The 27,914-nt window shown below is 37.1% G+C and overlaps 1 protein-coding gene across 1 annotated transcript in view; it reads right to left on the reverse strand.

Annotated features, from left to right (window-relative positions):
* Positions 1-434: 434 nt before the first annotated feature.
* The window catches only part of LOC113059294 (eukaryotic translation initiation factor 3 subunit H-A-like), a 45,696-nt gene continuing 18,216 nt past the window's right edge, over positions 435-27,914 (reverse strand). Inside the window, exons 3-8 of the mRNA XM_026227682.1 lie at positions 19,436-19,603; positions 15,323-15,422; positions 11,288-11,437; positions 6,586-6,706; positions 2,501-2,633; positions 435-681 (exon numbers count right to left, since the gene is read on the reverse strand). Coding sequence (XP_026083467.1) covers positions 584-681; positions 2,501-2,633; positions 6,586-6,706; positions 11,288-11,437; positions 15,323-15,422; positions 19,436-19,603 — 770 coding nt within the window. The 3' untranslated portion in view covers positions 435-583. The remainder of the gene's footprint in view (positions 682-2,500; positions 2,634-6,585; positions 6,707-11,287; positions 11,438-15,322; positions 15,423-19,435; positions 19,604-27,914) is intronic.

Consider the following 27,914-nt stretch of genomic DNA (forward strand, 5'->3'; position numbering starts at 1 on the left):
TACAACTACAGTTTAATCGACAACAGATGCATCATTTCAGCGACCTCTGATCTCACGTAATCACTCTTCCTTTGTTTGAAGTGACATGAAAATCTTTACATACCAAAGACACCATTTAAACATTCTGCGGCCCGGCTCCCGAGCGGGTAACATGCTGTGGAAGATCATAAGCAAGAATTGCACTGCTGTACGCCATTCTTAGTGCACATAATTATTTGTGATTAAAGCCAATCCGACAGCCTCATTAAAACACCTTAAACTAGAGCCACTGAGTGCACAAGCCCAGTGTGAAAGCAAGTCTGAAAGTGAAATTCGAGAAAACTTCATTGATATTACCAGTTTATTTCCAGCTTTGCCAATTAATCAGAAAGCAGGATTCTTTGGAACATATGCTGTAACTTGGATAGAGAATAAACATTAAAAAAAGACTGGAATGAAGATGCATACATCTTTATTGTACAAATGACAAAAATCTGTACAAGATTTTCCTTTAAGCTCAATGTAATGGTTTTTGTAAGACGTTAGAGATGGGAAAAGGCAGATGTGTCGCTCGTATCCCCGTTTCGTCAGTCCTGACGTCTCTCTAGCTGCTGTGGCCCTGCAGTCCTTCTGCCATGAACAGTTTACCGAGGTTCTGCGAGGTGAACTCCTTAATGTTCTGACAGTAGTTGTTGACTTGTCCTTGTGAAGAAGCAGAGGGAAACAAATTGATTAGATACAAGAACAAACATAACTATTTACTCCAGTTGAATAATCAATACTGTCCACACAGCAATGGTCTGAAGAAGCCAGAGTTTGATGTCAAGGATTTTGGTGTATAACAATGTTCTACATCCTGGTCCTGAGGGGCCCAAGCACCGCACATTCCTGGTCATTTTGGAGTGAACTTTTTTTTTATTTTTTATTTTTTTTAGATAACTGCAATGATACGAAACTTAGTAAAGGCTTTGGCACTTGCTACGTGAACACACACAAACATGATTAGACATGGACATGCTTAGTAAAGTTTGAACCGTCCTGAAAAAATAAAGAAAAATCACTCCTTGTGGTTTCATCTAGTGGAAACATCTGGTATTATGCCCAAACAAAAGGTTTCTGCAAGCTAATTTTTTGAGATATCAAATTAAAATTTAGAACACAATTTTAATGGCTTTTTATAATGTATAAAACATTGTATATTTGTGCATTTACTTAACAATAAACTTATATTGCTTTAAATAAAATGTTTTACATGTTAGCAAAATTCTGTCATGTATCTTCTTTGAAGCACAGACTTAAGTTTGGTCTCTTTTCAAAGCATTCAATATATATATGACTGTTTAAAGGAGCTGTATTGTAGGATTGACAGTGGTTGAACTAGGTATTGGAGTCCAAATTCAAAATATTGGACAGTGTTTTTTTTTTTTTTTTCACCTGGCCCTTCCTGCTCACACTTGACAAGCAAAGGTTGCTAGATTGACGACATCAACAGGAAAGCGCACACTTGGTGAAATTAAATATATTTTGTTTTCCGCCAATTGGCAACCCGGGATGTAGAAATACAATTGGGTAAACTTGCAGAGTGGATGGGTTTCAAAAACCAAAACAGAGACTCACATTCCAACCCGGAACACTCATTTTCAAAGAATAAAAGACTGTAGCATTGTTGTTCAGATAAACAAGTATCTTAACTTATGGTATTAAGTGCCAAAAGATGTTACTAGGTAATAAAAGGATTATAACTACTTTAAAACAATAAAGCACCACAAATCCCCTAAAGTACAATTATATTTTGAGTAAGGAGGACATCTAAGGATTCTGTATTTCTACACTGCAAATTTAGCTTATTTGACATGTCAAGGTAATGTTTTTAACTGGCTAATAAGAGGTTTTGTGATAATTGTGAGAATGACTTGTAATGGCCTTGGTGCATCAGATAGATTCAGAAAATTGCAAACAAATAAATAATGATTTGCACTGTATGCCATTGACATAGAGTCATTGAGTTTGAGAGTGGTGTAATTTCCAGATCATAAAAAAAAAGAAGTTATATTCATTATTATTAATAAATGTATTTCTGTAAAGTATATTTGACAAAATTATAAGTTGCCAATGTTTTTTTTATTTTACATTTCTTTACAATATTGGCAATGCAGGTTTAAAAAAAATAAATAAAAAATACAATTCTCCTTCGTAATATATTCTTAAATACTTGTAATTTAGAGCTTTTATTTCTTATATTTTCTTATATCTTTGGGGGGTGGGGGGACTATTGACAACCTCAGTACTTAATCATCCCCTTCAGAGATGATGGTTGTCAGATACAAATCTAACAGCGACTCCATCGGGATAAGTACATGGTGAAGATTTAAGACCTGCAGTTATTCCCAGTCCATTTAAACTGATCCATTCATTGCTGAATTGATCAATTCATGCATCAATTCTTCAAGACATAGGACTATAAATTTCCTATGGCCTGCAGAATAGGCTGGAAGAAAAAGCCATTTAACCCCCTGGATACCTGCGATGAGGAGCGTGTCCATGCGCGGAGGCGCCTGCGGAGGTTTGAACATCTTACTGATGTCTTCTTCGGGTAATGGAGGCTCTCCACGACTCTGCCGCTGGGTGTTTTCCTGCTGCCTCCTTTGGAGATACTAGAGGACGCAGAAAAGAGGAGAAAATGAGCTAAGAAAAGGTACAAAAACATAAAAATAAATAAACTGGAGAAACTTGGGAGTGACCCAAGTAGCATCAACAAGACAAGATTTTCAAAAGATCAAAACAAAACCAGAAAGTCCCAAATAAAGTCTAGAACCAAAAATAAAAAATTTATACAAAATGAATGTTAATAAATAAAAACAGAAATTATAGAAAGAAAAAATGAGAAACAAAAGTACTTAGAATGTAAACAAAAAGAATACTTCAAATAAATAAAATTCACCAAAAATAAATCAAGCAAAACTGAAATAACAGAGCTAATCAAGTAAAATTAATAAAAGGGTATAAGTAATTAAAAAGATAAATGGATGAGAAAGAAAAAAGAAAAACACCACCACTACAACTAACAGAAATGAGGAATGAATGAATAAAATTGAGAAAAAGAAAAAAGGAATAAATTAAATAGAAAAATAAAGAAAGAAGAAACGGGATGTGGAATATAGAGAAATAAAAGAACAAAAATTATAATTAATAAATTATAAAAAGAACTATGAAAAAAATCTAAAACATATCCTTTTTTATATAAATATTCATAGAATGTTATATGAAGCAGCTTTTCATTTAATACACAGGTTTATCCAAATCTCTACATTACAGAGAGGAAAAGAAAAAAAAAACCTCGATCACTGTTAAAGTGACATGCTGTCCACCGCTAGCTAGAGGACAAACACAGCAGTGTGATTACTTCAATGTACACCTGAAGACAGGTTGATCTGACATATCTGAAACTGCAAACAGCACAGCTTGACAAGTCCTCCATTTGCCCTAGTTTTGCCAAGCTCGACCATTCAGGCATGGTTTTTTTTTTTAAATGTGCAGTAGATACATTTTTTATGTACGGGATATTCATGGAAAATGGGTTGGTGCGACTTATGCCACCGTTGAGGATACCAGCCATTTCTGTTGAAATTAGGCATATGATTTAGGAATGCAAACTGCCAACACAGCGGCAATTCTCTTTGATATAAAATGGTGATTGATGCGGGTCATTTGGTTTATATGGTTCACCCGGGGACCGGCGCGCACAGGGCTGTGTGGAGGCGGAGACAGGAAGGATATGATCGATGACAACAGTAATTACGGCAGATTTCAGCGTGCTTGATATAGGAGCCGTTGTGGTGACCTGATCGTGACCAAGCCGCTGGGGTCTGGCCTCATTTACGGCGCTGTTTGAGGGCACCCTTTAAATTTCTTTGAAAGGATCAACCATCCTGTCAAACAGGAAATGCTGGCATTCTAATAAACACTGAAATCTCACTGGAGAAACATCCCCCTGACTGCAGTGTGTGTTTTGTTCTGGAAGAAAGCACTGTTTTTCAAAGTGCTAATGAGGCAAGAGCAACAGGCAAAAGGCGTAGAAAAAAAAAAAAAAAAATCTGTATTTCACAAAAATAAAATCATTTACGCACCATGAAGCCATTTCAAAACCAACCATGAATTTAACCCAAATGTAGAGGTTAAGTAGACTGTCTCAGGTGCTCTTTTCCATCCAATGAAAGTGGGTGGAAAAATGGATTTCAATTAGACAGAATATAGAATATAGATATTGATCATTTTACAGTGCTATTGTAGTATTAAGTATTAGCTATTATAGCATTAGACATTTTAATTAGCTTTATATTTTTATATTTTCACGTTTCATTTTAGTTTTAGTATTTATAGAGCTTTTGTCTTTATTTTCAGGTGTCATTTTATATTTAGTAATTTAAGTACTTCAACTTATTGTATTTCATTTTGTTGTCAAGGCAACATTTCTGATGCTTTCAAGCTACAAAAAAACAAAACAAAAACAACAAGCACCGTAAAAGAAACTCCTATGATTTGCATTTCTTTTAGGAAACCGGTTTGAAAAACATAATTCTCAGTTTGTGATGCTTTTAGGACTAAAACTTCCTTTTCCTTTAACTTTTTTTTTCCTGTTCCTTTGTTTAAAACCCATCTAATGGCTTAAGTCTTGAAAATATAACGCACACATTATACAGGCCATTTCTATGGGTTTTTCCTCATTTTTGGAGCTTAACAGTCATTCACTTTCGTATGTGAAACAATGACTAGCACATTGTGAAATATCTCCTTTTAGACAACACACAAACAGAAGACATTTTGGATGAACGATCCCTTTAAAGCCTTTAGTATTTTAGCCAGGCATTTCAAATTAATTTACATGTTTCACTGAGGTGCTTTTACTTTACTCCGTTTTCAGCCCAAGACTAAATCTCAGATTTTTCTATTTTCCTGATTTACTATAGTCAGAGCATTTCGGTCTAGGAAGAGCAAGCTATCCAATGTAGAGTACAAAAACAGAAACTTTGACAAATGTACACCGCTACATGCATATTCCTACCGTGTCAACATGTTATCATGGAGCGACTTGAAAAATAGCGTTCTGCTTTATCTGATTTCAAGGGTGGCCTCTCTTCATATCATCCTGTTTTACTTGCATGAGGTCAGATTTAAAACAACTCCATACAAAATGAACCCAGAAGCGTCCTGTATTATTTCACGCTCCTCTTTCTGTTTTCAGCTGGTGCTCACAACTCATGTTTTCTCAATGTCTGTGATGCAAAAACCTGAAAATGTCAAGGGCATTTTGGCTGATTGGTCAGCCTGGCGAAATGGATCAAATTATGAATCTGAAGCGGGTAAGGATTGTAAATTGGATGGTCCTCCTGAACCCTAAATAACCATCTATTGACCGGTTTTATCTCAGGCAGAGAGTCACATCAGCCATTTATGGTGCGGGCCATTCCTTGTATGCAGCACGTTTCATGTCCAGTCACATAAATTTGATAAAATACCACATTAATAATTTCAAAGATGGAAATGACATTAGTTAGATTTCTTTTATCGCCATATAACTATTAAGTGAACATAAGGAAGACTTTTACAATAATTTCCCTCTTTAGGTTTGACTGCATGTCATTTTTATCATGTCCCCAGGTGCTGAACTTAAGTCTAACATGAAAAAATGGGAATTTATTAAGAAATACTCCCCCAGTTTCTTCATATTTAAATTAGAACCGTTTCAAACAACTTTCATGGGAATACGGTTTTAATTACTCAATTTATAGCAGTGTCATTTTTGTATTGTTTATAAACTACTATAGCATTGTGGAATATTTAGATTTAGCTCTTAATTTTTTATTTTCAGTTTACGTTTTTAAGTTTTTAATTATGCTGTGTACTTTTGTGTGAATTTTTGTGTTGTAGTACTTAAGTCTTTTGTTTCAGTTGACGCAGCATTTGCCATTTTTTTTTATTTTTAAGTCTACATTTGTCATCTAATTAGATTTTATTTCAGTGAATGAAAACAGTTTGAATAGGTTTCGGTTAATAATAACAGTGATGACTTTTTATATATTACAAAAGCCAATTTAAACTGCATCATCCTCTAGGAAGTGACAATTTCGCGGGAAACAACCATTACCATTTACTTATGCTTGTAAATTGTTACCATTCATTATCAAAGTTTATGCATCTGAGCTTGACCAGACCATAGTTCTGAAAGTCACTTTAACAGAAATGCATCCTTAAATTACTGCATTATTGAAATGAATCCATATGCATGATGCAGCATTCATCTTGCACTGGCTTTGTTGGTTTTACTTTCAAAAGTACTGATTGCAAAAAGCAGTTTTCAAACAATGCATTAATATCAAAGTCCCTGCATTTCCTTCAAGAGTGCGTGTGCATCCAATCAACCTCTTCTGGACCTGCACTCTTATTCCCAGGCATATAATTAGACATTTCAGCCACTCTAAACAACAACTTGGGCTGAAATGGCACTGCAGTATGCTCTTTACAAAGCCAATTTAAGAGGGAGTGGTGGTGCATGTGCATCAGATCAACACCACTTAGAAAGAACCAGACGAGAGAAAGCAAATGTACCTGCTGCTTCTGCTGCTGCTGTTTGCTGAGGTTGCGGCAGTATGTATTGTACTTGTTGATATCTTGACTCATGTCATCCACGCGGTCCATCAGCAGCTGAAGGCTCTTTTCCAGGTGGTTACTATGGCAACAGAAAGACAGATAGTTTAGTCCAAGTTTGCGTAATAAACGGCTGACTGCACATCAAAGCGCAATTGCTTCACATTGATCTTCTACTCAATTAAAAACCCAAGATGACAGTAGCATGATGTGCCTGATAAGGATGACTATCTGCTCTGAATTTACATGGATGGAGGGAGACGTTTAATTGTAGCATGTGCCGATTTGTGAGAAGCCACCAAGTATCTCCAACTAAACCGTCGCCTGATAGATTGGCTCCGTTCCAAAACTATGTAGGCAGCATATTAGGAGGCTTTGCCAACACAAAATCTGTTCCAAGTGCAACACATGTTGCTTTTGGACAAATTCTGAACAATTGCATGCATCCTTCCTCATGAAAGAAATTCCCTAATGCATTCCCTAATTGTTATTCCACCAAACTTGAGTCAAGTCAGCCAAGCTCTTTATGTGAAAAGTGCTATTTGCATGTTAAATGAAAGTTTCTGTCTATGTAGAGTGTGTGCAGGTGCAATTTCATTAAGAATGCGGTCTATATATGCAGTGTAAAACAAGACAGCTCATCAGGGTTTGGAACAGAGCCATTTTACCTCATAATGTAACCCCCCAAAGGCCAGGTGAATTGCTTTATTAATCAAGATTAGGCTTTCCAAGAAAATTCATTTCCATTTTTATCTGGGGATAACGTGGAATCACACAGCCCTCCCAAAAACATTCAGGAGCCTTAGGAAAAAGATGACACCAGCCACTGAAAACACTTTGAACATAGCAGCACACTGCTGCAAATTGCATTTCAAAAGTTTATGATACTGTAAAAATTATTGTAATTGTCGCCAAAAAAAAGTGACTACGTAAAATACTGTAGCACATTTAAAATACTGTTCAATGTGCAATTTCTGAAAGTAAAAAGAGAGCAATTCATAACTTAGTGAACCCTGTGTGATGGCTCACTTTTGATGGATTTTCATTGAAATAAGAGTTTCTTCATTTTTTTCCTTATCAGTTATGTTGTTATTTATGTAGTTAAATTATTAATAGCCTTATTTTAGTGTGGTGTGTTATGATGGTGTTTTGTATTTGTATGACACTATGCACGGTCTTTATTAGTTTTTACACTACTTGTGATGGACTTTGTTTTATCATGTGGCTACTGCATTTTTGATGTGGTTGTCAATGTGTTATATATTATGTGTTTGTCTGAGCTTCTGGATTAAATATCATCAGAAGCCATGTCTCAATTGTGTCTCGACTGTATATGTTTTTGTTGACTCTTAAAGTGACAGTAGCCACTGAATTGTATTTTATGAATGAGGATGGCCTAAGGAGGAGTAAATTAACAGTACATTTTTGGGTGAACTACCACTATTTATTTATACAATAAAATTTTATATCTACACTACTTCAGTTACTAACATTTTCAAATGATAAATTTGAGTTTTACAAAACCTCACAGATTTTTTATTAACAGTTTAGAACAAAAGTAAAGATCTAGAAAAAAGACGTTTTAAAAGGAACAGTCAACTAAGAATTAAAAATCTGTCATTTAATTACCCTAATGTTATTCCAAACCATTCTTTGACTCTTTCTTATGTGAAACAATATCTTAGCCACTCTTTGAAGGGACTGAAGACACTTCAAAAAGGATTGCAAAAGCACCATACAAATATTAAAAAAATGGTTCATATGACTCATGTGCTAAATTCCAATACTTCTGAAGTCCTACAAAGATTTGTGTGAGTAAAAGACCACAATTTAATCCATTAAATCACTGATTGCTCCTCTAGTGAGCTGTTATCTACTGTGAGCAAATCAGCTCAATCATTCAGGGTGAACTGTATCAGCCAACTCAATGAAAAGAGACAACAAACAAGCAATGTTTCGATGAATGCACCAAGGAGTTCGACTTGCTCTTACTCTATTGTATGTCTTCAGAATCTAGTGAACAAGCACCTTTGCACCCTTTAGCCCTCATTCCATTGTAATTGCACAGAAAAAGTGACCAGCACAGTCTTCTTCTGTTTCACAGGAAAAAGCAGCACTTTGAAATTACATTATGGGCAAGCAAATGAGGACAATTTTCATCCATCATTACATGCTTTCAAGTCTCCGTGTTTTTGGAGTGACACATCTGCTCTATAGACCTATTGGTATTTGCCAAGAAAGGAAAGGGCATCTCTGTACACGAGACGACCCAAATTACATGCTGAATACATTATCATTATCGGAGTGCTGATGGGAAGGCTGAATCATTTCACCAGCAGGGCCTATTAAAAACACGAACTCCTGGGATGTTTTGAGTTACTAATGAAAGACTTACTCAAAGTGGCAAAGATTGTGCCGACTCCTAAAGCATTAACTATAAAGACCAAAACACCTGCTCGCATCCCAAGTGTTTAGTCTATCAATTAGTCTGATTCGGAAGAGAGGCCTGAACAGCTGTGTCTGCTGGGGGAGCATGAACAGTCAGAGAAATGACATTTCCAGTTCCTACCTTCATTAAAGAGGACTAATCAGAGAGAGAGAAAAGAAAAAAAAAGGGGGATTTCATACTCTGATTTACATAGCACACTGATCTCTTATTTTGAAAGAAGAGTTGGGTGATATAGCTAAAATAATCTTGATGTTTTTCACCATTTTGATACAATTCTATATATAGATCTTGGCGTTTATCTTTATGCTCTGAAATGGCTTGAAAGGGTGATTTCTTTGTAATCAGAGGAACCAAACAGCCTCAATGTGTCTAATTCACAAACTACACTGCAGTTAAAATCCAATTTAAAAATAATCACGGCATGTTTTCAACACTAAATATACAAGAACAGACTACGGTTCAAAAGTTTGGGGTCAACTGTTTAATGTATTTAAACAGTCATGTGAAATTATGATTAAAAATGATTATTTTGCAAAGCTAAATTTTCAGCATCATTATTGTTACAACATGACCCTTCAGAAATCATTCTCATTTGCTGCTGAAAAACTGTTCTGATTACTATTGTTGATATCAGCTGTGCTGCTTTTTTTTTTTTATTGAAAAAATACATATTTTTGTTTGTCATGATTTTTTTTGTATTTAAAGAAAAGCATTTCTTGGAGAAAAAATAAATAAAATAATAATAATAATAATAATAATAATAATAATAATAAATCTCGCTTTTGATCAATTTAATGCATTCTCTGCTAAAGAAAACCTCTCAAAAGAATTGTCCCCAAACTTTTTAAAGGTATTTTCATTTACATGCATAAGCGCAAAAAAATAATAAAAAATAATAAAAATAAGAGTGGTGGATTAATTAAAATCCCCCCCAAAAAAACAACAACAACTGGAACTGGCAGTTTGCACCGCTCAAAAAACAAAAACAAAAACTCCACAAATCTTCAGAATGAAGTCACAACCACCAATTAACAGCCACATTTGCATATCAACACGAACTCAGTTTAACAACCTAAAGACATTACTTCTTTTGCATTGCAAAGATGTCAGACTATCAGAAGACATCATAATTCACATACAGAAGTCTCTTAAAGGTACAGTAGCAAAAAAAAAATATTTGTCATAGTGAGGGTAAAAAAATGCTCATGCAAAATTAAACTACAACATTTTTAGTGCAAGAAACCCTGGACTTCAGAGAGAGAGAGAAAAAAATGCTGTAGAATATGCCTCTTTTACAGACACTTATCTTTCCTCTAAATTCAACACGTTTAATATACTGCCCTTGAAGCTACTGGTCTTATTAGTAAAATAAAAAAGAAATAAAAAGGAAAGAAAATTCATTATGAACTTAATGGGGCTCAATTCTGGGAACCGCTCTCCTGGAAACCGACTCGGTCTGTAATAAAATTTAGTTGAATCTAACTGGATTAGCCAAATTAATTTGGAAGAGAAGACTATTTGCAGGAGAATAAAACGTTTAGCTCCAGCTAGAAGCATTAGTGATGGACCCCCAGACAACGTCATTTTAAGTCAGTTGCTCTCATCTGGTGGGCCATTGGTCTGTAATATAGGGAAAAATTATGATAAATACAAATAATTTGCAACTAACCATATAACGGTGCACAATAAATGGGCTTATAAACTGCATCCAGTCAAACTCTAGAGTATTTTTGGCACAGATTCAGCTATCACTTGGTTATATGGTTAATATTAACACAATATTAAATATAAAACCAATTAAGAAACAGCTTTTGGTTATACTGGTTAAATGGTGATATACTAGATGCAAAATACACATCTAAATCCGAGGTGTGGTGTTTGTATTTGCCTGAAAGCAACTAAATTCCAATGTTAAAATAGCTGGAATTAAATCACTGATTCACATTTGTAGCATTTCTCTGCTGCCAGACGGCTGGTTTTTATAACGGTCTGGTCCAGGCAACATGCAAGACTCATTTCGGGTGTCAAGATTAAACTGTGCCGTCAGGCCTTGTCAGTGTGTATTGCATTTCCACGGTCAACTTCCTGGGTGAAACAGAGCCGTGGCAGAGAGGCTTAAAAAGACACGGATTGACGAGATGAATCAGAAAATGACCAATCTTTTCCCAAAATTGGTGCTTTGCACACCGAGTTCAGGACAGGGTTGATTCTGACCTGCTTGACAGATTGAGCAGCTCATGCTTGTCAGCCACCGTACTCTTCTCTTGCAGATCCAACAGGAGCACGTTTATGAGATGTGAGTTCTTGATGACGATGGGGACTTCCTCGAACATGATCTCGTAGCCAATGCAAGCCTTCTTCAGCCTGAGAAAAACAGAAACTGTGCATCAATACCAACATATTTATTAAGAAAATATGGTTTCAACAAATATATGCTACCACTGAAAAATATACTTTTTAAAATAAATGGATACTTTTTCAGCAAAGCTGCATTTAATTGATCAAAAAGGAACATTTGTCACAAATGTTACAAAATATTTCAAATCAATCCTGTTCTTTTAAAAGTAAACTTTGCATTTGATAAATAACTAAAAAGAATATAAAAAAAAATATCAATAAGTGTTATTTTTGTTGGCCTGTTTTTAGTTTTAGTCTAGTCTTTGTGTGAAGCTGCCATTTCAGCTTTTTCTAAATACAGTATTGTTCAAAATAATAGCAGTACAATGTGACTAACCAGAATAATCAAGGTTTTTCGTATATTTTTTATTGCTACGTGGCAAACAAGTTACCAGTAGGTTCAGTAGATTCTCAGAAAACAAATGAGACCCAGCATTCATGATATGCATGCTCTTAAGGCTGTGCAATTGGGCAATTAGTTGAATTAGTTGAAAGGGGTGTGTTCAAAAAAATAGCAGTGTGGCATTCAATCACTGAGGTCATCAATTTTGTGAAGAAACAGGTGTGAATCAGGTGGCCCCTATTTAAGGATGATGCATCATGATATGGGCATGTTTCTCCTACTATGGTGTTGGGCCTATTTATCGCATACCAGGGATCATGGATCAGTTTGCATATGTTAAAATACTTGAAGAGGTCATGTTGCCCTATGCTGAAGAGGACATGCCCTTGAAATGGTTGTTTCAGCAAGACAATGACCCAAAACACACTAGTAAACGGGCAAAGTCTTGGTTCCAAACCAACAAAATTAATGTTATGGAGTGGCCAGCCCAATCTCCAGACCTTAATCCAATTGAGAACTTGTGGGGTGATATCAAAAATGCTGTTTCTGAAGCAAAACCAAGAAATGTGAATGAATTGTGGAATGTTGTTAAAGAATCATGGAGTGGAATAACAGCTGAGAGGTGCCACAAGTTGGTTGACTCCATGCCACACAGATGTCAAGCAGTTTTAAAAAACTGTGGTCATACAACTAAATATTAGTTTAGTGATTCACAGGATTGCTAAATCCCAGAAAAAAAAATGTTTGTACAAAATAGTTTTGAGTTTGTACAGTCAAAGGTAGACACTGCTATTTTTTTGAACACACCCCTTTCAACTAATTGCCCAATTGCACAGCCTTAAGAGCGTGCATATCATGAATGCTGGGTCTTGTTTGTTTTCTGAGAATCTACTGAACCTACTGGTAACTTGTTTGCCACGTAGCAATAAAAAATATACTAAAAACCTTGATTATTCTGGTTAGTCACATTGTACTGCTATTATTTTGAACAATACTGTAGTTTTAGTCATGTTCATATTCTTTTTAGTCCAGTCAAGTTTCAGTCAACTAAAAGTCTGAGCATTTTTAGTCTCATTTCATTCAGAATTATCCGACTATTTTTGTCTAGTTTTAGTCGATGAAAACTGACGCCATTTAGTCAAAGAAAATAGTCTCTTTTTAGTAATGCTATTCTATTGAACCCAGTCAATATAGTATAAGAAGCTAGTAGTATAGATGAAACAAAAATGTCCTTTTAGCTAAACCAATTTCAAACAAGGTTAATCTTATTATATTATTGTATTATTGTATAGACTCAAGAATACATCCATTCCAGACACGGAAGACGCTCTGATTTGAATTTACAACATTTTACCAACCAAACATGTTAGAAGTAAACAACAGCTTTTTTTTCTGATTGTGAGCTCATTTTGTGATCTGATCATTCAAAACATTCAATTACAAAAATGTAATTCAAATGCGATGAAATGTAATTAAGTTGGGCCAACTATTTTTTAATCGAAGTTAAAATGAAATTGTTACATTGATGAAGAGATTAGTTTATGCTTGTTGAATACAAAATAAAACATTTAAGTAGAAAATAAATTAGGCAAAAACTTTTCTTCCTTTGATTCATATTAGCAGGTCCTCAACCCATGCACATGCACTACACTTTACCTCAACGGTAAGCCCCAAAAACACTAACATGCCAGAAATTGTTTTAAATACAAAAGAAAAGGAGTATTTTGTTCGAAACATGTTTGCTTTTTGATTACAATTTGCGAAGCAGTGTGCATGCTTTTTATGCTCTCCTAACATACATCATACATACACCGATGAAATAAGCAGACAGAAAACAGAGACCCTCCCCTCGATTCAATCAATGCAATTCAATGAGAGACGCACGTTATTACTAGGTGTAAATTGCAATCTGTCTTTTAGAAGACCACTTGTGTCATCTCATCTCTGGAGCAGTTAGAGGGGCACTGGACCCTCTGGCCCCGACCACTATCTGTCATTTCAATGAGCCTGTATGTTCTGCTATTCAAGCTGAATTGCAGAAAATTATGGAGGAGCTGAAGAATAGTTGAGGAATATCAATACAGCGCTTCCTCACAGACCCTGAGCACAGTTTGAGATTGATATTCTCTATGAATCTGACAAGCGATTTGTATGCATCTATCATGCTGACCCACCCTGCTATGTTCACTAGACAAATAGAAGCTTATTTTCATAATCAATAGTGTTGCTCTCCTTAACTAGTTGAATATTCAAGCAGCGATCTGGAATGATGTGTGCCAGCCTGAGAGCGCTGGCAGATGCCAAGGTCAAAACAGACCATAGGAACATGTCTGATGTCAACATGAACCAGTGTAGCCCATCTGACATCTTTAATCTGACCTGTTTCTGTGTGGATACAGGTATTTATTGACTATTTTTAATGTTTTAAATGTTTTTTTATCATTTGGTTTATTTTAATTTGGTTTTGTAAGTTGTAGTTTTTTTGTCTACATAGTTTATTAATTTTCAGTTTTAGTTTATTTTAGTATATGAAAATAAAAATTAAAATGAGAAATGCTGTTTTTCATATTGTATAGTTATATACATTTTTATATAATAAAAACTAAAAGTAAAAAACAAAATAAAAGTTTGTATTCATTAGTTTTAGTTTATTTTATTTTAGTTAAACTAAATTAAATTGATAAATATGTTTCCTTGGTATTTAGCTGAAATAAGTCTTATATTTTAATTTAACATTTTATTTCAAGCTTTTTCTTTTTTTGGGGGGGGTTTAAAAATTTTAGTTTCAGTTTAAGTGAACTATGATAACACTGAAAACATTATTTTTTTCTTCCCTAGTAGATTACAGAGTTTATATCGAAATTTTTTTTTTTGCAAAAACCTAAATTTCACATTACCAGAAAAATATCAGAAAATATGAGTATTTGAGTATATAAACAGATCACCCAGATCTAGCTGAGAAGGGCGGTCGTTTTGATGAAAGATTTAAAATGTTTTGGAAAAGCGTTTAAAGATCATGAATAGTACACAAGCTCTGTAACACATTAATAAAGCTAATAGGAGTGGTGTTGACTTGAATGCATCCAAGAAGCCTCTTTACCCGCAGCTAACCCTACAGCGCTTCAGTCCCCGAGCGAAAGAAAGACTTTATATCGCTGTTCTTCTCCTGATCGCTCAGACGTCACTGCTTTGCTGATACATTCCCCCATTAGGCTCATGTCTAGCAGCAATTCAAAATCAATTACCATCTGCCGAGAAGCCAGCGAGGTTGTAAACTCTGTGCATTTGTTTTTTTTGGCAGACAGTGCCGACTACTCTTTTAAAGACGCCCCATCGTGACGAATAAAAGCCTTTCACTGATGGCTCCTTCTGAGCAGGGACACATTTCTGTTTGTGCCCGTTAAAGAAGGTTCCCATTAGCCACAGATTAAATGGAAACAGGAAGTGATGGAAGTAAAAGGATGTGGAATGAAGCACGTAAACTGGTAAGAACTGGAGCGGGGTCTTACCCCTCTGGAGTGAAGTCTTTCTCCTTGCAGATCTCCATCAGTTTAGGGGTCAGTCTGTAGGCCTTCAGACAGAGAGAGCCTTGTGCCGTCTTTATAGGATCTACGAAGCAAAAAAACAAACAAAAAAAAAACACATTAGGCTAGATGCACATATCAGTGTTCATACAGCCGAGTTTGATACTAGTGCGCATATATTGTATACATAAAACAATTTAACAACAAATAAAATGTATGTGTATGTATGCATGATTATATATATTTTGGTTATTTTGGCAGTGTGTTTTTGCAATTAAATTACAAGCATATTCAATTTCTTTTGCTACATGGATAGATTTTTTTTTTTTTTTGCAGTACATTCTGAATTGCCTGAACAAATAAAGGTATTTGATTAGTCAAGATGAGCATCATTCCTATTGAAACAGGCAAAAAAAAAAAGTCTCAAACATGCCCACATTCAAGATATCATTGCACATGATGTCGTGAAAAAAAAAAAAAAAAAAGTTTATTAAGTTATTAAATTAATGTGGCATATATAAAAGCTAAATCTACAACAAATCTAAACTTGCATACAGCAGTAGTACTTCACAATATTACTTTTGAGTGCTTCCAGTAGCATTAAAGCCCAAATATAATTCTGCATGGTTCAAAAGGACAAAAGGAATCATTTCTTGAGCAATACAGACTAAAAGACTCCATCAGTGACCGATACTGGGGCAGAGCGATGTACCTATAATTACGTTTCATTATATTTGAATCCTTCAATGACATTCAACAAATACTACCATTCAAAAGGGTGTTCAAAAGGAATCACATTTTTAATAGGCTTTTTTCTTTGACTCTTGCTCACAGAGGAAGCACTGAATTGATCAAATACAAAACTAATGCTGTAAATGATGAAGCCTGATTGAAACAATGGCTTTCGATTCAGTCTTTACCTGCACACAGCATCACTCCGGTCTACTCCGAAACCGCTGGGACACCTCATCCTAACAAAATGACGGCTAATTTGGCACTACAGAAACATTTATTACCTGTTCAGAATGGTTCTGCGGTTTAATGAAGTGTGGAAATGACTATACAAGGCCTTTCTTTCAGCTGTTAAAATATTGAGTACACTTTTCTACAAGTCCAATTTTGGTTTCAAAAAGAAACCGCTTTCCCTAGAAACTCAGCAGGCTTTTGTTGTCTGCATCTGCTGTCTCGTATGAAGAAAGATGACTGGATTTAACCAGGACAGAGAAAGTGGACAACATAGATGCACAACAACAACACGACATATAGATCAGAGTTTGCAGTTTGAGAAACAGACGCATTTCAGGTCTTGTAGTCTGACTGAACAAGACACTAAACTTCAGCTTGATCTGAAGACGTGAACGCTTTGTGATGCTACTGGCCTTTTGGGAGTTTCAAGCTGATGCGAAAATAGATGCAAATAAAAAGATACAAAGATAAAAAAGAATAGATGGGAAACATTTAAAATGGGTTTATGGATGAATCAGAGGTGTTGAAGAGCAGTTTGATCATAAGGTCTGTGAGAAACTAACAATGCACATGCCAAACAAAGTGCTGCAGAAAGCATGGCATGAAACATCAATGGAATATTAGGAGGCATTTTTATGCAAAAAAAAGGATGGAGGAAAATAGCATGCATGTACATGCATGCATCAGATTTTAAATGTAAACTTTGACCGATGGTGCCTATTTGCTAGAAAGATGAGAAATTAACACAGAAATTTCACTGGAAGATGCAAATTAACATTCAATTGTTGTATATGAAATACTTCAAAATGCATTTATATTATTTATTTGGGTAATAAATATTTATATCATTAGCAATTTAAATTCATATCAAATTAAGTTTTATTTGAAGATGTTAAATTATGATTTTTTTTGTATTATATTGTAAATCAACCAATGGATATTATAATTGATATTTATTTGGTCAATCATGAACAATTTTTTTTAACACTGCCCACTGTGTTAACACCATAACAGTCAGTTGTCATTCACTACAACATTTCTATATAAAATAATAAAAAATAAAAACCTGTTAAAACTAGTTCACCTAACGGCCAAATAAATTGTGCATCAAAGTGATAATATTTACAATGTGCTTAAATATATCAAGCAAAATCTAAAATATGTTGTGAATATTCACTGAATCATCCAGCCTTAATGGTAACTGTGGTGCATTTTAAACCACCAAAACAGAAACAGGTTATTTTTCGAGATTGTTATTATTAAATGAGAAGCACATGATGATCACTGAATAATGTCTTTGAGAAGAGGAAAAAGCTTAGATAAGCGGTACATGCCTTTAATGGTTCATCTGAAAAGGGAACAAGGTGTATAACATTAAGAGAAAGGTCACAGAGTTAAGCGCCATAAAACAAACGCTTCCGTCCAGTACCTACAAGACATTTATATTCACTGGCCGGATAACCAATCTCATGCACAAGGGGCAGCAGGTCACACAGAGAAGCCTTTTCCCCTTCTTTCATAAAGAAATCATCGACTGCAGGTGCTGTCAGTTTTCATAATCAAGCTGCGCCAACCACAAAAGCTCGCCATTGCTTTTAGTAAGAGAGTTGTATTGAATTAATGTGCTTGTCAGAGAGTTGTCAAAGGCTTTGAAATGTACACATGGTCCTTATCAGAGCGGTCACTCACATCCGACCTGCAGAGGGGTCCTGCGCACTTCTTAAAATGTCCTTCCTTTGCCAAAGGTACGTCCATCTAGAGACATGGGTGGCCATTTTAAATAATAGCATAATAAAACTGAAGCCAATGCAAACAAAATTTCACTCCAATCTATTGTTTAGATCTAGCTTGAAATATAGAGAATGGCACATGCTATGCCAAGGTCATGGGTTCGAATCACAGGGAATGCATGAAGTCAAATGCATAAATGCAAATAAACTCGATTTATATATTACTATAATAAAAGCATCTACTAAAAATGGATTAAAAATAGAAAAGGTGCATTAAAAGCACCTAAGATTTTACAAAGCATTTCCTGTCGAAACGGTTTTCTTAATAGTCCGATCTGCTAAATTCACACTGAAACGGTCTAAACTGCAAGACTTCTTTCCTTGGTAGGCAGAGAGATGTGAGCAGATTTTTCTTTAGCCTTTAATACATCAGCTTGCATTATTGATGGGTTTAAAGGGGGCATGATTAAATATAAAGAATGGCACGGCAGTGTGGCAGCCAGAGCTGTGAACCGTGTGTTGAATACAGGGCAGAAAAATACTCCACTTCCGGAGTACACCCTTCAACTAAAACACGGTCTGGATGCACTTTATACTTACACATTTGACAGATGCTTTTATCCGAAGCCACTTGCATTGCATTCAAGGCATTCAGTGAAACCACGTAAAACCAGATCTCATTGGTCAGAAGATTTGATAAGATGAGTATGATGTGACGTCAAAAAAAAAAAAAAAAGAGCCGTTTTTGCAGAAGAGATGAACTGCAAGCTTTGAATGATTATGACACATTGATAACTAGCACCCAAAAATTTTATTTAATGGGAACTTTAAAGGCTAAGAGTGACTCATTTCTCTGCAACTTGATTAAACCGAACCACAAAGATGAATTAAAACACCCTGTCTTTCAATGTTACTTTTTTTTTTTGCTATTCTATTAGTTGGAAACAATGATACATTTCACTTAATTTGCTCAAACTCAAGGTAAAATTCATAAATCAAGTAAATGTGTCCAAAGACCTCCAAATACACTGCAAAAAAAAATATATATATATTATCTTTTTGAAGTACATAATACTATTTCAGTCTGTCTACTTAATCTCACATTTAATTAAAGGTGTTACTTCCAATGTCCTAACAATTTATAAGTGGGAATTGCTTCAAAATAGATCCTAGACTAAATGTGTAAATTGTAGCTAGTTAAAACACAAATAAAATAAAAATACCTGAACTAAAACCAAACTATGAAAAGTGTAAAAAAAATAAAATAAAAAACACTTGAAAAGCATTATATTTGCACATTTTAATATCAAAACAAAAGGTCAAATCCTGAACGCACGGCTGATTCCAGCCGGTGTATGAATGCACTGTGTGTATCTTGGTTTATTAAACTAATGAGACTCACCATAAATAAGCACCACAGACTCTTCGATTGCATGCTGGTAGCTGAACTGTGAGTCCAGCAGGGCTCGGCTGACAAAAGAGCCGTAGTGAGTGGACTGATACCAGCCGACGTGGAGATGGTCGATGTTCACATGCCGGAGACTCCTCATCATCTCCATCTGGTATTGAACTGGAAAAGATGAAGAGAATAAGCATGAGAGAGAAAATGAGCTTCTATCTGCTTTAGGAGAAATGATTGTGCTGGGTAAAGAAAGTCTGACATTTCCAGGCCCGTATATTAGTCAAAGCAAAAAACTTCACGTTGGTCCATCATGGGAGAGCATAAGAGTGAGAAACTGGAGGAACAATTGCTGGGTGGATTCCCAATAACAAATTTCCCCAGTGCACACTCATTTGACCAAAAGCACAATACAGATGTGACTTCCCAACAGTGTTTGATTGATTAGACATTATTTGGAGATATAACATACTCCATTATAACTTGCCTACATCCAGTTATCAACTGTAGAAAGAAAAAAAAAAAAATTACGCGTACATTACACATTAATACATACATATATATATATATATATACATACATACACATAAATATATATATACACATACATACACACACATAAATTATTAAATATAAATAACACCAAGCTTATATCTCTGTTAAAGCACATGCACTAATTCTTCCTTCCGAAGAAGTGTTACCTGAGCTGTAAAGTTGTCAAACCATGCTTTCAGCAGTCAGACTACATTCCCAGGCAGATGAACTTTAGTTATGCAGATGCTTGCCTTCTCAAACAGCGCTAATAAACCCCAGCAGCACAGCTCCCATGAACACCACATCCTAATCCGATAAGTCTCAATACAAAATTTAGGTGCACTGTCTGTAAAAACTGCAAGCCTCTGCAAAATTGCTCGAGTGATCTGGCACAGCCTGACAGCAGAAAAGAGAGAAGAAGGGCAGCAGATTATGGGGAGAGATGTCAGCTCTTCAGAATGAAGAGGGGACAGTAGTGAACTTTAACAAGGATTTACACAGGGACAGCTCACTTTCAGCTGGAGGAGCATGAAAGTCACATCTGCAGGAGAGGAGAGAGGCAGATGAAACGGTCTGAACAAACGAGGCAGACTCCACACCACGACTCAGATGTAGCTGCTTATAAATAAACCCTACTGGAAAGCAGGCAAATGTGCCGTGCACACTCCAGGAGACCGTGTTAAAGAGTGGGCATCTTTTGGATGAAGCTGATTCAAATCCATGCGCTGGGGAAAGTTTAATTGCCCGTTCAAATTTTTCCAGGCAGTTGGTGGAGCAGAATAGAGAACTGTGGGAAGAGGAATGGTCGGGTCACCTCCGGTTGAAGATCAGGATCCTGACATGCCACCCTGAAACTATATGGTATTCAAGTACCCCTGGATGAAAGCAAAATAAAAGTAAATTGCCTTGAACAACAGAAAGTTGTTGAAGCGCCATGTTTTTTCTCCAAAAAAACAAGATGGGACCGATAGCGCTCTACCCAAACGCAGATCAGCAAATGCAATTCTAAGCAACATGTTGCAAGTCTTGAACATAATTGTGTGGTAAGTAGTCAAGGGAAAAATAGAGTTAATTTTTTTAGAAGTATTTTGTTCAACTTGCATATAGCAGGGTTTCTCAACCTTTTGTCTACTGTAACCCGCTTTTTTGTATCCCAATCATAAGGCCCACTAAGGCTGGAAATAAATAAATGAAATGCCTCTTTAGACCTAGACTACACCGTATAATTAATTTCACAAAAACACAAAGACTTTCAATAATTAGGCAGACTATGAGGCAAATGGATTTATTTATTTTCTCACGTTAATGTGACATTTGAGACTGCCGCTCTGAAATGATTTAGACGCAGTGGAATTGGGGAAAGGGCCACTCGTAGTGTCGCACACAAACTTGCTGTTGTCAGACTATTCCAGCTTTTTGTTTTTGTTGCGGTCACTTTTTAAAATCCTGACCCGTGAAGACTGGTAAGTGCTGAATGTTAAGGGAAACCTTGTTGCACAATCTACGAGTTCTGGATATTAGTGTCTGGTTTGAATCCAGAAGGAGCTCAGATCGGTCTTGTGAAAAAGCAAACTGCAGGCGAGTTCCACTAACTGTGTTTGCAAATTAATGGGGATTACAACATCCACATCACTTGGGTCCACTGAAAATGGATCGCGAATCCAGGCATTACCAACTCTTCGGTCATTGGGAAAATAATCAGAGAATTTGTGTTAATCTGGTCAGGTGGTCCCGGACAATTTTCTGTATGTCAGTTCTGATATGAGGGAATTCCTGCAGTACATCAGTAAAGTTAGGAAACATGTCAAATGTTCTCCTACACTCTTCTCCCGCAGCTGTGGCCTAATGGTTAGAGACTTGGACTAGTTACCCGAAGGTTGCCGGTTCGAGTCTCTGTGCTGGTAGGAGTTGTAGGTGGGAGGGAGTGAATGAACAGCGCTCTCTTCCACCCTCAATGCTCAAGGCTGAACCCCCAGTTGCTCCCGGGTGCAGGATCTATAGCTGCCCACTGTTCCGGGTGTGTGTTCACTGTGTGTTCACTTCTCACTGCTGTGTGTGTGCACTTGGATGGGTTAAATGCAGAGCACCAATTCCAAGTAGGGGTTACCATACTTGGCAAATGTCACCACTTTCACAATACCAACTTCCGTTTGAATGCTTCAATTTTGTCAGGCATCAAGAATTTTTTGTTTCTCCCCTGAAAGGATAGATTTAACTGGTTAAAGATATATGACATGTATGCCAGTTTCACAAGAAATTCAGCCCCTGTATAATCTTTTGCCAGGGGAGACAGTTACTCCTTCAGAAATGTGTGCAACTGCTTGCGCATTTTGAAAAGACGATTAAGAAATTTTCCTTGTGACAGCCACCTAATTTCATTATGATAACAACTGGAGGTGGTCTGATTCCAGCTGGTCGCACAATTTAAAACAAGCGGGAACTGAGAGCAATTCTTTCACTAGATTAATTGTTTTGACAGCAATGTCCATCACCTCATTTAAGGGCACTGACACTTCTTTGGCTGCAAGGCTTTCACGGTGTTAAAAGCAGTGAACCCATGTCGCCTCAGGTGCTCAGTCCAAAATGCCTACACAATTCTTCCAATTCAGCCATTTCTGTGCGAGATCGCCATCGAGGCAAAGGAAACACTCCTCTGCGGTCATCAGTGTTAGGAGCTCATTACACATCAGTAGATCCTCATGTGTTGCACCTTCCCAGTTGTATCGTACAAATGCAAGTAACAATGCTATCTTTGAAATGTGGATGCGTCGATTTGAATGGAAAACAAGTGGCTTGCTCGCACTGGATACAAAGGTTGTGTTTCAATATCGTAGCTCATGTCTATAATCCGCCTGGAGACAGTGTCGTTGAAGAGTGGGATTTCTTTTATTTTGTTAGCAGCCTCCCCTAGTACATTATGGCACAGGTCAGCAGCACATGGGAGAGCTAGCTCTTCACTGATATTAAATTATTTCTTAGCACAGGCGATGTGGCCAGCTGCCAGATAACTTGCCTTCAGGGTGCTTTTTGAAGCTGTTGCAAGCAACACAATACTACTTTGCTGTCTTTTAAGTAGGACTCACTTTATTACAAAGTTTACTCCACGGGTTTACCCACACGTTGGATATTTAGTCTGTAGGTCACGTTCAAGTTTGGATGGCTTCTTGAACTCCTTTGCTAAAACCTCACCACACTCAACACACTGTGGTTTTTCCATCTGAAAGTGGAAGTGATGTGACATACAGCTAAGTATGGTGACCCATACTCAGAATTTGTGCTCCGCATTTAACCCATCTAAAGTGCACACACACAGTAGTGAACACACACTGTGAACACACACACCCGGAGCAGTGGGCAGCCATTTATGCTGCAGCGCCCGGGGAGCAGTTGGGGGGTTCAGTGCCTTGCTCAAGGGCACCTAAGTCGTGGTATTGCCAGCCCGAGACTTGAAATGGTCAACCCTAGGGTTAGGAGTCAAACTCTCTAACCACTAGGCCACGACTTCCCCTAAATCTGACGCAGTGGATCCATATTTAATATAGTCTGGGTAGTACTTGCATTGTTTACATTTTGCTGCCTTTGAAGTGGAAGGAGTTTCTAAATCTTCTGCTTTTTTTCCTTTAAAAAAAAGAGATGCATTTTTCAAGCTAACAGTCCATGGCTGCATAGAGTTTAGTAGGTCTGGCATCGCAATGCACTGCAATCATTACCAAGCAACAGGGTAAACCGATGCTTGCATGCGTTACATTACGTAAAGAGAGTAGGACCTTTTCCAAATAAATTCGTTTGATCAGAGTGCCCGTGTGTACAAAGGACAAAATAAAGTCTAACAGTGGTGTTGTTGGATTAAAAAAAAACATATCAGATGAGACCCCTTAACTGTGATAATTTCCAGTGGAGACGGAAATCTCAATCTAATCCATGCAGGAAAGCATGTACAAAACACAAACATAATGCAAAACATTGACTTGCCTTAAATATCACAGCTGCTCGTGCCGTAGAGCCATCTTGATAAACACAATAAAGTGGAAGAACCATTCTTCATTTCCGTTCCATGCTTCAAGCAGCACTCTCGGGACTCAGAGGCAGATGATATTCCTCAGAGGAGAGAACTTCCACTAATCATGCAGAACGACGCACTGGTGAAACCGTTCCATGTGCTATTCCACTCCTCTGAAGGCAAGTGAATGGCAACCGACACATCCAGCGGTCGGTCCCGGGGCTGCATGCGTGGAATAAATTCAGTACAAGCGTTTGCTTTGGCAAATTCAAGCGTGCCCACCAGACCTAACAACTAAATTCATCACCGCTAGGTCCTGACAGGCGAAGCAGAATATGAATGAGACACTGAGATGTAATTCGTTCTGAAACTCTTGGTTGGCTTTCTCCAAGCGAATGCACGAGGGGGCGAGGTTTTAAAGCACTAGATTGAAGCCAAACAAGCGATTCAAATCTTTCAAGTCTCAAAATAAACACTCATGGTCCCGGTTCTAGTGAGAAGACAGCTCTGCCACAGTAAACAATCCCTACAGTGCTGTAAAAGCTGATAGGTATGAGGCAATACATTCAGCACAAGATGCCATTTGCATTCCCATGGAAGCCTCACAATGACACTTTCTTCATATGAAACCCTTTAAAAGATACCCATGCTAAATGAGGCTCGGAGGAGGAAACATTTATGCAGCTTTTTCAATAATCACCAAAGGAAAGGTAAAGCATGAAACACTGACTGTGTCGCAACAATGAACACAATGGCTTTTACATCTCCAATAAAACAATGTTGTTTTTTGGGTGAAAAATGGGTAACTAATATGGGATGCATATGCAACAGTCGTCGGTTTCAAAACAAAACGGAAAACACTTCAGAGCAAGGGTGCTCCCTTTGCATAAATGCCTTTTGAACAGGGGTATTTCATGGTGATAACTCACTCCCTTGATCTTCACAGAAAGCACAAGTCTCATTTAAGCCAGGCTAGGATGGAAAGCTGGGATTGAAATGCATTGCATCCCATCGTTGCAGCGGCTAAAGGTTCTTATTGTGGCCATTTAAATCAAAGGCTTTTGCACCCAAGCAGCACATGAGGGTCAAACACCACCAGACGCGAATTATTTGTTAAAACACCACGGGAAGGAACATTAATTTCATGATACATTGGGTTCTGCTGTCAAGCCTTGAGTATGAAACACAAGCCACGTAGGACACAAAGACCTCATTACCTGAACGTGCAGTGATATTTGATTTGACTGTGCGGGAAATTTCTTTCCCTGGCTAAATCTGCCATTAGGCCAACACAGGCCTTCTATGTAGAGTGACAAAGGTAATAAGAGAGTGTGTGAGGCTGGAGAATAATTTATCGCCTTTCGCCTGATTTCTTAGCATCAGGACAACAATGAATTTCGATTGGCAAACAGGCCCATCAAGCATGAGAGCAGTAAGTGGCGTCTGGAATTGCACGCTTTCACATCCACCACTTCTCAGGTCATGTACCGCTCAGGAACACAATGTAATTCATCAAGGCTTGGAGATGCAAATGGATTGCTTATTATTGGCCAGGGCTGATAGACTGAGCTGTAGGCTAGAAGACATGAAGTATAATGCCAACATTATTTCATTCAACTTTTCTGCAATCCATTAGCAGCTTGGACTACCAAACCGAAGCGGCATATAAAATCAAATATCAAGGGCATGTTTTGCACCGCAGGTCCATCTGTAATGTGTTCTTACATGTTTCCAAATACTCACAACACGCATCTGATTTACAACCAATTCGCCGTAGTGCAAGAACCAGCAGAGGATAAATAAATCGGGGGAAGGGGGGTATGACTAGAATAGAGAAAAAAAAAATGTAAAAATAGGAATGCTGTACTCACTACACTTGGCCGATCTCAAGAACGGATCACATTTTGATGACGTCAATGCGTAACAACGTATATGATGTGTGGGACATAATTGATTTGGAGTGACAGTCATGTCATCACCGGTGTGGAAATGCTATGACGTTTCGAGAAACAATAAAAATGTACTATTTGCCATGTATGTTTTGCATGATGATATGAATAGATGGTTCATTTTTAACAGCAGATTCAGTGATGTTAGAGCTAATCTGCGCTGCACTGAACACGTCTGCGGTGCACTGGGCTCCACAGCTACCGGAGCTGACCACAGCCACGCTGATCAATGCTTGTGTTCATCGCAGAACACTTCCGAAGCAGCTCTCTGTGCTGCTTGGCTACAAATAGTATTTGGTGATTTGTCCCATCGTGGAGGACGGAACAAAACGGGAACATAACACGCTGATCGTGGACTGCTTTTAAATTAACATTTATAAAGCAAAATATCTTTGGCCATATTAGCCTACTCTATAGCATTAACACAGGCTTTACTCCTTTCAAACTTTATTTGGAATGTCACCATTTCTGTCACTGCAATTTAATCATTTAAGATGGAACTACAATAAAAGTTTGACACTCTTGCGTTACAATGATAATATCCATTATGGTTCACCCGATTTACAACCTCTACGCACAGCTTCATCTACACCTACAAATTTGCACATCCCAAGATTCATTCCTCAAATAACCATAATAGCCACACTATTGATAAGACAAATTACAACCATATTCAGCCTGACAAGTAAATCCAGAACCTCTAAGGATGATCATCATGAATTCCAACATCATTTTCCTCGCAGTGAACCTTAAGAATAAGTCACAACCATACCGAAAGAATGCCACGGCTCCTTCAGGCAGCAGCGGTGACAATCAAATGGATAGAGATCTGCATTATGCATTCGTCTCAGCCTTCCAAAGCTGCAATTCTCTAATTTGATACAGCAGTGTGGCCTGCGAGATGGTACTGCAAAATGGGCAATCTGAAACACGGGCTTTATCCCAAAAAAAGAGATTAAACCAGATGAATTGAAACCACCGCTGTGCACGTTCAACCAACAAAAGGTCAACACTGGGCCCATGACACCCACCATTCTTCCATTTGGAACAAGATCCCTCCCATCGTGACAATCTACTGCGTCACTGCTTGCACCCAGCAAGTCTGCCAACACCAGATGAAGCTGCAGTATGGAAAAAACAGGATTCTGGTTCATTAAGCACAAACCACAGCAAGAATTAACAGACACAGCATTACCTCACTCAAGAACATTGGGGACATTAGTCAGCATAAACACCATATTTAATTTAACATGAATAAAAATGAATCTGAGGGACAGATATGTGTGTCAACCACTTAGATACCAAAAAAATCTGTTAATCTAGAGTTGCAACCAGAGTTGTGCACGAGTCATTGTTGAAGAACTGACTCCTACTCAATTAATCAGTCTGAATATGAACTGAATTGGCAACAGGACACAAATGACAGGAAGAGGAATTTCCTGAACTACAATTCAAAGAACTGACAGGTAATCCATAAAGTTTTTACACCTCGGTGAACAAGCTAAATTATTAAATATGATGAAAAACAAAAGTTAGTACGTTTCAACAGATGACATTTCTAACCTCTCTGTCTAGCCTGAAACCGAAGACCTTTTGAGCACTTTAAAATTTTCCAAGACAACTTTTGAAGTTTGTCATGACATACATTGCTTTTTCAATTAAATTTTATTTGTAATTAACATTTTTCACAAGATGTCGTTTCAAAGCAGCTTTACAGAAAATGCTTTTTTCAGTGTCACAATTGTGTTATTCTGTTTAGGTTTTTGAAATTTGTTTCAATTCTAACCTATTACATTCAAAGACAAACGGAACACAAATTCAGGGACTACATTTGACAAGTAATTCCTATTAAATTTTAAATGGCGCAATGGCTCAACCCTGTTTGCCCCCTTCCTACGTTTTTAAATGATCCACCACCAGTGGAGTCGAAGAATTAAAGCTTTCAAAAATGAGTCTCAAGATGTTTGGTTCCATTCAGTTTTGTTCCATCTAGCAGTTT

The sequence above is a fragment of the Carassius auratus genome, chromosome 41 (genome assembly GCF_003368295.1).
Source record: "Carassius auratus strain Wakin chromosome 41, ASM336829v1, whole genome shotgun sequence".
Lineage (NCBI taxonomy): Eukaryota > Metazoa > Chordata > Actinopteri > Cypriniformes > Cyprinidae > Carassius > Carassius auratus.